The sequence below is a fragment of the Polypterus senegalus genome, chromosome 2 (genome assembly GCF_016835505.1).
Source record: "Polypterus senegalus isolate Bchr_013 chromosome 2, ASM1683550v1, whole genome shotgun sequence".
NCBI classification, from domain to species: Eukaryota; Metazoa; Chordata; class Cladistia; order Polypteriformes; family Polypteridae; genus Polypterus; species Polypterus senegalus.
This window is the reverse complement of record NC_053155.1, coordinates 124,734,723-124,749,921: the sequence shown is the minus strand read 5'-3', so window position 1 is coordinate 124,749,921 and position 15,199 is coordinate 124,734,723. Positions and strand designations below refer to the sequence as shown.

General features: G+C 35.7%; 1 protein-coding gene across 2 annotated transcripts in view; it reads right to left on the bottom strand.

Annotated features, from left to right (window-relative positions):
* Positions 1-15,199, bottom strand: part of LOC120523325 (glycerophosphodiester phosphodiesterase domain-containing protein 5-like) — a 400,551-nt gene that overhangs the window by 9,656 nt on the left and 375,696 nt on the right. Inside the window, exons 14-15 of one of the 2 annotated variants that reach the window (XM_039744540.1) lie at positions 8,777-8,859; positions 3,106-3,120 (exon numbers count right to left, since the gene is read on the bottom strand). In XM_039744540.1, the coding sequence (XP_039600474.1) occupies positions 3,106-3,120; positions 8,777-8,859 (98 nt within the window). The remainder of the gene's footprint in view (positions 1-3,105; positions 3,121-8,776; positions 8,860-15,199) is intronic. The other variant, XM_039744541.1, reaches the window with a different exon arrangement.

Sequence of the window (15,199 nt, the reverse complement as noted above, 5' to 3'; positions counted from 1 at the left end):
TTTCCACAAACATATTGATCACTAATTTGAAGAGGGTTTCTCAAAATGTATGATAATAAAAACAAATGCCAAGTACTTCTGTAACTGTGTAATATCTTTAAATACATAGTATCACTGTTCACCAATTTGGCATTGTTCAAGTTTACGAAACTCAACTAATGAAACAGGTACATTCTACTTGGCTTTGTCAATAACTTCTGAAATTCATCAGACTTACATAACACCCTTACAGAAAGAATATGAACTGTTCATCACTTAATGTAGGCCAAAATGAAAACATAGTGGTCAGCACTCCTGCATCACAGCTCAATAGACCTGGACTCAAATACTGACTGGTTCATTACCTGTGTGGATTTGAAGATCTATTTGGAATGATGCCACAGTTGTAAGTGCTCCTGCCTCTCAGATCTAGCATTCTGGTTTTGACTCATGCACCCAGAGTAGCTTTGCTTACGGAGTATGCTTAACATCCTTCCACATGCATTAAGTTAACTCTAACATGGCACAGTGCGCCATGTGCAGGACTGTCAGTTGTGTAGAGTTAATTCCTTCTGTGTCCACAGCTTCCAGGGTATGAAAATGTTATATTCAGTATGTATGTGTGTGTATAGATTTCTGTGCATAAGTGTTAAATGGTTATTTTATGTCTTCAAGGTTGTGTAAATATAAAAGAGTCTATTTCAGACTTCCAAACAGTGAAAAGTGAAGTAATATAATAATATATCTGAATGTGCTTAAAGGAAGAAACTAACATAGTAACAGACCACTTTTCATTTAAAAATCATAAATTATTTGTAGGCATATAGCATACTGCTTGATTAAGCAAATCTAAGAATCATGTACTAATGATCAATGACATTAATGTGTAGGTTGAACCAAAGTGATTAACTGTAACTGAAACAACTATGACGGTAGGTGGGAGGGGTTTAGAGAGTATGACGCTAAGAAGGTGAGGTTGCAGTGAATATGGCGGTTTAACCTGCAACATCATTCACCATGGCCAAAGTGAGCAAATTGTGCTCGCAAGGAGCAGCAACAAGACCCGAGGCTTGGATCATGCATCAGCAAAGTTTCTCTGAAACAAAAAAATTTATGGCAGACAAGTGTTTCCAGATTTGCCCTCCAAGCTTTTCTGCAGAAGCACCAAAACTGGGCAAGGTTGAGTACTAAAAACAAAGTGGTTGGCAACAGAAACAGTGCAGCAAACACAAAATACATCAAGCTTACTTCACTTTAAAATCAGAAAATGTCCAGCACAGCTATCAGATCAGAGCTTGCAGAAATAACTGGGACCCTGAATTTGCAATCAGTTGCACAGGGAAGTGAGAAATTGTCTTCATAGGAGAGTTGTGACTAAAAAGCCATTCCTCCGAGGTGGAAATAAAGCCAAAAGACTAATTATACATGAAAACACAAGGACTGATGAAGGAAAAAATGGCAGAAGGTTGCTTTAATCTGATGAGTCTAAATTTTAAACAGAGTGCATTTTATCAGCCAAAGGGCTAGAGAATTGTATATGGAAGCATGTCTACTGGTAACAGTGACAAATGCTGAAGGTTAACTACAGGTCAAAATTTATGGTCGCTTCCCTGCTGAGAAGTACAGGCAGATTCTGATCCACTGTGCAGTACCATCATGGAGGTATCTGATTAGCCCAAACTTCATGCTGTGGCAGGAAAATGACCCCATACAATTAGCCAAAATCATAAAAAACTATCTGTAGCGAAAAGAAGAATAAGGAATCTTGTAACAGATGGTATGGCCCCCCACTGAGCCCTGATTTTGAACATCATTGAGCTGTCTGAAATTACAAGCAAGTAAGACGGCCAAAGTCTGCAGTAGAACAATGGCAAGTTCTCCAAGAGGCTTGGAACAAGTGACCACGCAAGTACCTTCAGAAACTGCATGCGAAAGAATTACTGTTGTTTTTAAGGCAAAAGGAGGTCACAACAAATACTGACTTATGTTTATTCTGTTTACTGATTAATAAAAAAAATATTCATGGCATTATTTTTAAAAGCATTCCAACTTTACAGCATTTTTTCACAAGTGCCTATGACTTTTACACAGTAATATGTGTGTGTATAATATATAGGAAACTTTATATAGAAGAGGAGTACTAGGATGAAAAGTTTGTATAGTCGATTGGTTAGAGCCCAGCAACGCTCAAGGAACATGCCACACGTTACTATTGTTATTGTACCAGTGGAAAAAGAAGAGAACAAACAGGGACAGTGAATGTGTTAAACTTATTGGGTGCTTGGGCCTTTCTACATAGGAGGTAACACTGGAAGGAAAGAATAAAAGCATATAACATAAGGTTGACAACAGGCAGATCAGTAAATGCTAGTGCAACCTGACGGTTTTTAAGGAGTGAGAGTGTGGAAAACAGGAAAACAAAGGGCAGTTGTAATAGTATATTTCAAGTAAGAAACCTACTCACATACAGTATCAGTAGTAAAATCACACTTCTTTAGATTCCAGTGGCTTCATCTTTTCATACGGAAAATAAGAATCTAACAATACTAACCTGACAATTTTACTTTCTATCAGGTTTTGATACGTTAAAAACTGAAACAACAAAATTTGAGGTTTCTTTTAAATAAAGTGAAAATTAATATTACCCTTATGAATTTTATGTATTTGGTCAGGTTACGGTATATCTTATTTTTAAATAATTTACACCCATACTTACGATGCAGTAGAAGAATATTACTACTTAAAATTATGCCTCATATTTACAAATAACCATATTCCAATTACAAAATAAAACCAACACTGGATTTCTTGAATTATTTTCAAGTCTTGTATATTTCACCAAACAAATGGATGTCTTGAAACACTTCAATAATTTACTGCAAGGAAAGCCACATTATTTAGAAGAGAGGATGGCGTTTGTCTCTGAAGACTGTACTGCGGGCCAGCCATTTATTTTATAACTATAAATTAATAAAGTGAAGCATTAGGCAATTCAAAAAGCAAGGATTAAGTTAATTAGCCAGCAATAAAGTCCTTCTTAATGGAGAGTTAGGAGAATGAAAGGAAGGAGAAACAAGAAAAGAGTGAGTGAGAAAAGCAATATGGGTACAGAGGTGTCAGAGTTACCTGATTATGTGATAGCTTTGAGATGCCACAATGCAGCAGAGAAGAGGAGCATGCACATCAGTCAAAGCAGAAAGGAAAGAAACAAAAGAAGGTGGAAAAAGAACAAAGTCATCAGTTGATTTTTTTTTCTCTATGTAAACATAAAGCAGCAGATATTTTCCCCACAAAGAGTTCAATGTGGCAAAGGGTCAGAGAAAATTAATAAAGCTGCAAAGCTATCTGTAAATAGTTACATAGTACATAGAAGATTTTTTTACCCAAATCAGTGTACAGATAAACAGGAATAGTTAATTCCTTATTATTAAAATCAATTACATTAAAAAATACCATTTTACCATAAATCACTAAGTATCCTTAGCACTATATAGTATATAAAAATGACATGTTATAAAATCAGAAGTGCAGTTCCCTTGCTATAAATGTAAACATGTAATAGAATAATACATTTTAAACTACTCCATGACACAAAGATGATCATATCTTAATAGAATCCTTATAAAATTTAAAAAGCAAAAAAAAAAAAAAAAAAAAACTTTCCAATAGCAAAAACTGTATTCCGTACATGTGACAATATTGACCCTGTTTTGGCCCCTTCTTTATTTGGGCTAAAGAGGGAAAAATGCTGCAAATGAATATAATAAAGCATCATGTTATTTTTAATTAATATGCATTAATATTTTGACAGACACATACTGTACCACAATTTATTATCTAATGAGATAAGCCACATGTGTCAATACAGCTTGTATTGTATACTTTATATACAGGACTGTATACTGTTATGATTCAATTGTTGGCTATATCGCCTAGACAAGATTATGTTTTGTGACACGCAGTGAACACTGGAGGAGCCATGTTAGGTACAGTATGTTAAATATCTTACCTTTTATTTTTAATATTCATGTATTAACATGCAGTTGTACAGGGCAATTTATATAGTCTCCATTGAACATATTTAAGTTCAAGATGTCTCTGAAGCTTCTGATACTTTAACCAGCAAACAAAAGTTTGCTTTTTTTTTCTTAGAAAAAAAAACAGAGCTTTGTCTATCGAGAAATATAATATGAGCTCTTAACTAGACTTGAGGTACAAGCACATTCCCCAGTCAGCGGCTGATAGGTGTACTTAACATTAGAATCCCTGAAGCCTACGAAAATACTCGGACATCCTCATCAGTGTCTTTGTTTTGCAAATGTGTCAATCAGCAAAAGCAGCAGGCACCCTGCTTACTCATTCCCCCACCAAGGCAGATGAAATCAAGTCAGATGCAAAATTCTCAAAGCTGAAGTCTCTGTGGTTATATAGGGTAAATAATATATTGTTATTTGGAGTACATACCTTTTATGTGTGTTCCATGCCTATAGCGATAAGTGTAAATGTAGGATTACAGGAAATGCAAGGCGAGAAATGTTGAACACAACTAAAACAGAAACATTTTTCATGTTATAGTAACAGTTGACAAAATGTTGACATGAAGAGTATAATGTGTGAAGACTGAAGTCCAAATATCAAAAACATTTCCACAAAATGTATAACAAAACAAGTGCACTTTTTCGAAGAATATAACTTTTACATAAATTTTATGTAAAAAACAAGTCTATGTGGTGCCTGAACTACACATCAGCATTTATCAGGTTGTATGGTTGCCAGTATTCACTTGTATTTTGCTTATTATTATTTATGTACTGTATATTATCAATAACACATTATTTGTAAGTGAAAAGTGTAAAAAAATTTGTAAGTGTAAAGTGTAACTCTTGCTTGTTTTTAACTACACCTAATTGCCTGAGGCTATAAATGTAGAAGGGAAGTTAGGGAGAAGTTATATAGTACTGTACCTTATCAACAGTGGTAAATCTGTGAGATTTGAGGTATTCTGACAAAGGCTACACATTAATAACACAAAAGGGGAAAGTAGAGTAATATATTACTCTACCAAGACAAAACACTAGCAACGTGTAAAAAGTGAAGCTAATCTCTCAATCCATACAAAGTAGACCTGGCTGGTGCAGAGCTAAGAACTGCTGTTTAATAATCAAGAGGTTGTGGGTTCGATCCTGGGTCTTCCTTACGTTTTGAGTAGTGAGCTGCTATTATATAATAAAAACATCCATTTGATTTGAGTCTGTAACAGCCGGTGCAGATTTATGGTACTTGTAAAAGTGCTGAAGGAATAAAAGGAGACACACAAACGCAACTCAATCATTGCTCAATCATTGGTGTCTTGTTGAGGAAGCAGACAGACACAGCAGTATCTATGGTGGATGTTTCTTTTTCTCATACATGGACATTCGCATCAACATGTGTTTTTTTTTTTAAATTCAAGAATCCAAGAATAAAACTAAATAAAAAATTGTTCAAATGACATGTTGATGTGAATATCTGTGTGCAAGGAAAAGTAACATATTTTACAAGTACCCTAAAATTTACACAGGATGTTACAGACTTGCATAAAATGTTATATTTTTGTTATATGATAATAATAATAGCAGGTCACTACTCAAAGCGCTAAATACAGAGAAGACGCGACATTCAAACCTATTACTTCGTCATTGGTAAGTGGTAGCTTATCTATTGCGCCATCTTTATAGGTCTGTGACAGAGCAGTGTTACCACTGTGACAACTGGTTGAAAATGAAAGCACAAGCACACATGTATGCAAACGTGTTTTACTATGTACCAAATGATAGCTGGGTTTCAGCAACATGTCAATTGAGCAATTTCTTTTTCTTCGGTTTTATTCTAGAATAAAAGCATACTTGTTTTGTTACACCTTTTGTGGAAGTGTTTCTTGGATATTTGGGTTTCACACATCCTACACCTCACGTCAAAATGATGTTGTTATTACTATAACATATGAAAACATTGTCTGTTTTAGCTGTTTGTTCAGCATTTCTTGCCTTGTATTTCCTCTGTCATTCTATATTTACACAGATCATTGTAGACATGGAACACAAATGAAATGTATGCATTCAAATTGCGGTATTTCATTACCTATATAACTCCTTACAAACGCATTGTCAGATAAACACCAACACAGACTTCAGCTGTGAGGACTCTCGCAGGGCGATTCCTTCAAATAGGTGAATGTGGGCTGAAAAATAAAATCATAAGCTTCAGGGATTCTAGTGTTAACTGTAATGTATTTTCCTGATAATCAGCACAGTTGCTTTAGTAAAAACTGCATAGCATTGATTAGCTCAGTTACCCTGCTTCCAGATTATTTTTATAATTTCATTCAAGGGTGATGTCATGTAATCTATGTAGCAATAGACTAAAAAAACTCAAAATACTGGAGGGGAATAAAAGTACAGTGGTATACACAAAAAGATGATATCTCAACTAAGACAAACAAAAATGGTCTAACATTTTCCATTTGATTATCACAATACAGAGTATAAGATCTGAATAAAAAATACATCATGCTAAGTGCCATAAATCTGCTTTGCTAAGTCTTGGTGACCTCAGATGATTTTAATTATAGCACCATTACAATAACCTACTAAGAAATAAATATGAGTCCCTTAATAATTAAAAATTCTTAAACACTTTCAGCAGCTAAAGTAAAATCATGCATTCTTACTTCCACAAGACACATACATATTGAACTAAATATGCTTTATATTTTGATGAAAAAACAATTTTAAGTAAATGCTGTGCAATATTAAGAAACTCCATGATCCAATTATTCAATAACTAATTGAATACAATTTAAATCTTTAAAAATTTGAACTTGAAATATGGAGCACCCAAAGCAAAAACAATACAAAGCCTTAGTTTTGAAGCAAATCATTATCTTGTAATCTTCTGATCACAGAATTAGTCTTACTTTCCTGATCAGCTATTAATTAATCAGATTCTTTGCATTAAACATCCAGATTACAAATCTTACTTATTTACTGTCAAAAAAACTTAGTGTTTAACTTTTTTGAAAATATCTGAAAGGATTGGCCTTTAACCTAGAAAGATTACAGAAGCATGACTAATAATGCATGCCTGAATATTTCCTTCAAATTATTGGTCTTATCTGCCTTAACCGATCAACTAATAATATATACATATAATATTTTGGTATTCCCTTCTAAGGGATACGAAAAAGTATAGTATTACATTATACTGTTCTTTAACTCATTCAGTTTTATCTCAGATCAGCATTTATTACTTTCTCTTTTACCAATGTCAAAAACATTGCATTAAATGGAAAAAGATAACAAATGACTGGGGAAACAATGCTTTTTACCAATATTGTGCCTTCATTGTTGAAAGAATGCAAGTGTGGATGCTAACAATTTAGGCACAATGTGTATAGTTCACAATAGCAAACATCCCCCATAAAAAATGATGTTCTAACTGCCATCCATGCACTTACTGAATCAATTTTCTAATTGTCAGAGTAAGGATGGTCAGGAGCCTATCTTCATGAGCAAGCAGTAGCAATGAATGGGATGCCAGTGTGCATCCCATGATAGATTTTAATTGTGCTATTTTAAACCTTACTGTACACTTACATTTTATATTATTTTCATGTTCAGTGTATTTTTAGTTGTAATTTGTTTCACTTCACTTTTTTTTGTTTTTATCTTGTTGTCATTTCAGATATAAGAACAAATTAATGTTTAAAAGAATGAAACTGACATAAAAATCTATCGCCAGATAAAATCATTGATGAATGGAACAGAAATTTGAAAGTTAGTGTATACTCAGTGCTGAGGTGTAACTTCACTTCAAAGTGCACTCTTTGAGCAATGCTCAATGCTTACATGATCTCTAAAATGCTGTAAAACGTTCTTAAAAATACCAGATAAGGACAAGACAACATATTGTACTGTTTTAGACATAGATAAAGGCTTTAACATGTCAATATCCAATTGAAACAGGTGGCTCAGTTCTGGAATCCAAATATAAAGAATGTATGAGCCTGTGAATGAATTATTCGAAACTCACTAGGAATTGACACTGTTACAGTGAATTCTTTGCATGGACTATACAGTGAAAAGGCAAAAATGTTCATTTTCTACAATGTGCTTTTATTATTCATCTTGTATCATTTAATTAAGTCATTTAGTCTATGTGATTATACAATGCAACAATAATAGTATAATACTTTTTTTTAAATATAAACATGTTAAATAATCAAAAAATTACATAAAAATTAATGTTTATATTGCATTGCAACAGAAGACAAAAAGGCAATCAGCTAATGACAGAACAAACTAAAGTATGCTGAAGAAGATGACACTACATTTATTAAATTTACCTTTAAACATAAAATCCAAACAAACTGCCAATACAAACATGAGATGCCTTTAAGGTTATTTCCTAAAGATATTAGTAAGAATATCTAAACATAAACGGCACACTTAAAATGTCCAAGGAAACATATAAATCAAGACGAGGAAGCAAATAAGTTAATATCTGGAAACGTCACACTTTTTGAATTTATATACCAGAAATGAGCCACTACAGAATATGTGTAAGTTAATGACTTCATTTATATTTCAAACAGTAAAACAAGTTGTCTTGATTTGGAACTAATAAAATGCATATTCTAAAGCAGATTGACATTTACAGTAGGAAAAATTAATCTAATTAAAATACTTTAAAATTTTGCTACCACAGATTAAACAAACCACTATTTTTTGAAAGAAACACAAATTTTAGCAATACTTACTTCTGTAGTACAAAAATTCCTATTACTATAATAAAAGAAATGAGGTCCAAAATTATCCAGATCCAGTAGTATTCATCTGGTGGCTATAATAATAGGAAAGATAAACATCCATGATTAATTGACATAACATTAATAAATAACTATGGACTAGCATCATTAAAAAAAGAAAAAAATCATGTTGAGTTGAATAAACAAAAGATCAATTGCACTGCTTAACTTTCTGCTACTTTGTAAATAACATATGGTGCAATGCAATATACAAAAACAGTCTACAAAAGAGCTCAGATCATTTGTTTGATGTTACAATACATCCATTCATCCAGCCCTCCAAATTCTGGTCACAGGGTCAAGATAACATCAGATGCCTGGCAAGAATGAATAGGATTCCAGACCACTACAGGGTGTAATTAAGTCTACTCTCACTCAAAGTGCACCAATTTAGAATCGTCTAACAATATAACACTCAGATATTTGTTATGTAGAAATAGCCAGTCAAACACTAGGAAAATGTGTTCATGTCACACTGACAGTAACTGGAACTGGTTTTAAACCTGGTCTCTGGGAGGTGCGAAACAGCATTGCTAATCACTGTGCTAAGATATAATGATATGTGAAATTCCAAAATGTTGCACATAAACTCGAATAATTAAATAAACCAAAAACTGACAAAAATAAGTCAAGTTAAATAGAACCAAATTAAGTAAAAAAGAAAGATGTGAATCAGACTGAATGCTACACTACACTGTCAAAAGTCAAATGTGAAATGGCCTGACCATTGTGCAAATATGGTTTGTTGGAAATCCCATTTTAAAAATACAGAAATTAATATGGAGTTACTCCCCCACCTCACTTCACCTTCCACTTTTTTAGGAAGGCTGTCCATAAGATTTTGGAGTATGTCTGATGGAATTTATGCCAATTTATTTAAAGGAGGATTTCTGAGGTCTGGTGCTGATGTTGGCCGAGATAACCTGGCTCACAATAGGAGCCTCAAGTTATTGCAAATTTGTTCAGTAGAGCTGTGGTCAGGGCACTGTGATGGCCACATCAAACTTATCAAACCATATTTATATGGACCCGGCTTTGTGCATAGTCCTTCCCCAAACTGTAGATACAAACTTGGAAGCACACAATTACCTAAAATGTCTTAGTATACAGTAGCATTATCAGTACCTTCACTGAAACCAAGGGGTCTAGTCCAAACACTGAAAAACAGCACTAGACCATTATCCCTCTTCCACGAAACATTACACTAGGCACTATATAGTCTGGAAGGCAGTGTTCTCCTGGTATATGCCAAACCAAGATTCATCTATCAGACAGTCAAATAGTGAAGGTTTATTTATAACTCAGAAGAACACATTTCCACTTTAGCACTTGGCAGCTCTTCGGGTTTGCATGTTCTACCACTTTGTGGCTAAGCTGTTGTTGCTCCTAGACACTTCTACTTCATAGTAATAGCACATTTGACCAGAGCAGATCTAGCAGAATAGAAATTTCATGTGTTGATTTGTGGCAAATGTAGCATCCTATGAGACCACCAAGTTTAAAGTCAATGAGGAGTTCAGTACAACCCATTTTACTGCCAATGTTTTTGAATGGCGATTGCATGGTGTGGTTGATTTTATGCACTTCTTAACAATGTTAATCAAAACTGGATAAAAACACAACAATAATAGCATACATGTTAATGATTTGATTTGTCCTTACTCTAGAGTGAGAATGGAACTGAGGATCAGTTGGTGGAAGCTGAAAGAGGAAGACTTGGTAGTGGTAAAGACATGATAGATGATTGGAACACCATGGCTAAGTGGTAAGGCAGAGAGCTGGGAAGGTGCTTGGTGTGACATCTGGACAAAGGAAGGAAGACAAAGAGACTTGGTGGTGGAAGTACAGTGATCCCTCGCTATATCGCGCTTCGACTTTCGCGGCTTCACTCCATCGCGGATTTTAAATGTAAGCACATCTAGATATATATCACGGATTTTTCGCTGGTTCGCGGATTTTTGCGGACAATGGGTCTTTTAATTTAAAGTACATGCTTCCTCAGTTTGTTTGCCCAGTTGATTTCATACAAGGGACGCTATTGGCGGAAGGCTTAGAAGCTACCCAATCAGAGCATGTATTACATATTAACTAAAACTCCTCAATGATATATGATGTGCTTCCCGAGCGGATTGTTTGCTTTTCTCTGTCTTTCTCTGATATTCTCTGCGCCTGACGGAGGGGGTGTGAGCAGAGGGGCTGTTTGCACAGAGGATATGGACGCTCCTCTAAGAAATGCCGCTTTATCGTAGTGGCCCAAAAGCACATATTGATTTTTTGATTGTTTGCTTTAATCTCACACGCTCTCTCTCTCTGACGTTCTCTGCTCCTGACAGAGGGGGTGTGAGCAGAGGGGCTGTTTGCACAGAGGCTGTTTGTTTAGAAGATACGGAGGCTACTCTAAAAAATGCTGAAAGATTACCTTCACATTGCTCCCTTCTTTGCGGCTGCTTTATCGCAGTGCTCATACTTAAAAGCCCAACAGCACGTATTGATCTTTTGATTATTTGTTTTTCTGTCATGCTCTCTCTATCTCTCTGACATTCTCTGCTCCTGACGGCGCTCGTTTGAAGAGAAGATATGTTTGCATTCTTTTAATTGTGAGAAAGAACTGTCATCTCTGTCTTGTCATGGAGCACAGTTTAAACTTTTGACTAAAGGGTGTTATTTCATGTCTAGAAGGCTCTAATAATGTTAACAATGTATGAGAATTTATAAGAGCTTAAAATATATAAAAATAACCATACAAACATATGGTTTCTACTTTGCGGATTTTCACCTATCGCGGGAGGTTCTGGAACGCAACCCCCGCGATCGAGGAGGGATTACTGTACATAAAAGCATAAAGAGGAAGAGGTTAGCAAAAAAGAATTGGGATAACCAGAGAGAGAATGAAAGAGACACGGTGAAAGGTGATGAGAAAGGTGGCAAACACTAAGGAAAAGGCAAATGCCAAGCTATATGAGAAGCTGGACACAAAGGAGAAAGGTACTTGTACAGATTGGCCAGACAGAAGAACTGAGGAGGAAGGGCATGCTGCAGGTGATAAAGGATGCAGATGGAAATTTGCTGACAAGTGGGCAGAGTGTGATTAAAAGGTGGAAAGAGTAATTTGAAGGACTTATGTATAGAAAAAATGAGAGGGAGTGAAGGTTGGATGAAGTGGAGGTAATAAATCACAAAGTACATGGGGGCGAAATCAGCAAGGCTAAAGTAAAGGAAGCTATGAAGATGATAAAAAGTGGTAAAGCAGTTAGCCGGACGAAATACCAGTAGAGGCATGGAGATGTTTATGGGAGATGGCAATAGCGTTTCTAACTAGGCTGAAATGTTAAATCAGAAAACATATTAGTGCTCAACCTCTACCGTACTATTCCTCATCTCACATCTAAGACAGTGAACATTGGGAGAGGCTCACACTGATGATGTAACATAACACAGACAAAGTAAGGATTCCTGATTCCTGTGTGCAACATTAATAATGAAGCAAAATAATAAAATTAAAAAATAATTTACATAAAAAAGACAGAAAATCAAATCTAAACAATGTGCTAAGAATAATTATAAAAAAAGGATATAAAACAAACAATATGACCTATGGGACTTACTATACAGTATTATATGCATACGATCAGGTTTTAATACACTGTATGTACTGTTCCATTTTTCATCTACCTCTACAGTACCTGCAACTAGTCCATCAGAACCAAATGTAGTCATAAATCGACGACTACTTGTATTAAGTGAAACTTTTGGGAACAATGGGAACTATCTTGGTGTAATGTGGAGCTTTGTAATTTTCTGACAGGGTGTGCACAATACAACACAGTACACTGTATTCAAGGAGTAGGAGGTTTTTAACATAATTAATAAATTTTGAACTGTACAGTCACTGATGAGTAGGAGGTTTTAAACATAATTAATACATTTTGAACTGTACAGTCACTGATTTGTTTTGAATGCTTCTTTGAAATTTAACATCTAACCAAGAATCCCTGCCAAATCATGTATTTCTTCGGCAGTAATATGAACATGATTGTTTCCACTCATTTCAGCTGTGTGGCTTATTAAAATAACTTTGTGCATCTAACTTTATTACAGTAAGCCAAAAAGGTCTTAACAAATATACTTTACACATACATGCACTTCAAAATATTCACATTTTGTTGCTTTGCATCCTGAAATGAAAACACAGACAAAAAAAATGATATCCCCTGCTTTAGTTACTCAATGTAACTTATAATAGACAAGTGAAAGATATAATAACAACAGTTCAGAAAAAACTAAAAAAAAAAACAAAAACGAATCACTAAGATGGTTAAAGGATCACCCCATTGTGTCAGTACTTTGTGGAACCACCTTTTGCTTTGATCACAGCCATGACTTTGTTGGTATGCTTCTCTACCAACTTTGCACATCTAGACTGTGCAATATTTGTGCTTATGTTGCCAGCCTCAGGTCTAGGGGAACCTGGGCCAGGTACAATTCACTGTTGCTACAGGGTGTAGCCACAGCGATATGGTCAAAAGCATAAAAGAAACAGGCAGCAGTCCCAAGTCTCAGACCATACTTCTCTGTTCTCTTTATTCTCCTTTTACCAGAAATATATATATATATATATATATATGCTTCAGTTTCTGCATAGATCAACATGGCAATCAGTGAAACAATGGTGCAAGCCAATGTCCTCCTCTAGAACAAATGGTGTAAACTGGTTCAACAATGGTATTGTGGCCAGCTATCAAAAAGTACTTGATTAGAAACCAATGTCCCCAGAACGTGTTAATTTTCAAAGGAAGCAGACAGTTCTGTTATCACCAAATTGTGTGTGGATGAGATACTTAATCAAATTACACTAAGCAACTCACAGAAATGTCATTTTCTTTAGAATACTGAATTCTAGCCCATTACACTCTCTCTTCCTTATAGAATTGATCAAACAAAATGTGAATATCTTGAAGGGGGTGATTCTTTCCTATACCCACTGCATGTGTGTATCTTTTATAAAATCTTTCCTGAGTAATACTGTAATTCATTGGGAACAAAATGATACAACAATGGTCAATGAAAACTAAAATCATCAGCCCACTGAGCATTGAGCCCATCAGGGAATTAGTGAGCCCCTGGACTGTCTATGGCGCTACTTGGCGGCTTTGGACGCACCGATACATAACGTCTCTGAGGTTCTCAACTGGATTAAGGTCAATGGAATCAATGCCTTCATCATCCAGGAGCTGCCTACACACTCTGGCCACATGAGGTAGGGCATTATCCTACACCAGGAGAAACCCAGGGCCCACTGCACCAGCATAAGGCCTGACAAACGTTCTAAGGATTTCAAACCGGTACCTAACAGTAGTTCAGGCCATTACTGACTCACCACCATGCAGGCTGCATAACGTTCACCAAGGTGTCTCCAAATTCTTTCATGTCTGTCACATGTGCTCATTGTGAACCTGCTCTCATCTTTGAGGAGAACGGGGTGCCAATAGCAGAGCTGCCAATTGTGTTCTTTTCTGGTGAATGCCAATAGAGCTGCATGGTGATGGGCTGTGAGCACAGGTTCCACTAGAGGATGTTGGGCCCTCATGCCACCCTCATGCAGTCTGTTTCTGACAGTTTGGTCAGAAACATGCACACCAGTAGCCAGCTGAAAGTCATTTTGTAGGGCTCTTGCAGTGCTCCTCCTGTTTCTCTTCACATAAAGGAGTGGATACTGGTCTTGCTGGGTTGACACCCTTCTACAGTCCTGTTAAGCTCTCCTCATGTAATAGACAATTCTCCTTTTATCTCCTCTATATTCATGACATTGCACTTGGAAACACAGCAAATCTTCTGGCAACAGCACATATGGATGTGCCATCCTGAAGGAGATGGACAACGTGTGCAACCTGAATCAGCTGCAAATAACGCCTTCATGCTATTAGTAGTGACAAGGACACTAGCAAAATAAAAACCTAGAGAAGAATCAGTCAGAAAGGATAAGCAGAGAGCAATTGTCTATGGCCACCACCTGCAAAGCCATCCACATTTTGGGGGTTGCCTTACGGTTACCTCTCCAGTGCACCTGTTGTCACTTTCATTTGCACCAATGCACATGAAATTGATTCATAATCACTTATACTTGCTTATATCCCAACTGCTTAACTGACGGTGCTGGACTGTGATGATTAATTGTGTGTGTGTATATATATATATACAGTGGGATGCAAAAGTTTGGGCAACCTTGGTAATAGTCATTATTTTCCTGTATAAATTGTTCGTTGTTACGATAAAAAAATGTCAGTTAAATATATCATATAGGAGACACACACACTGATATTTGAGAAGTTTATTGGATTTACAGAAAGTGTGCAATAATTGTTCAAACAAAATCAG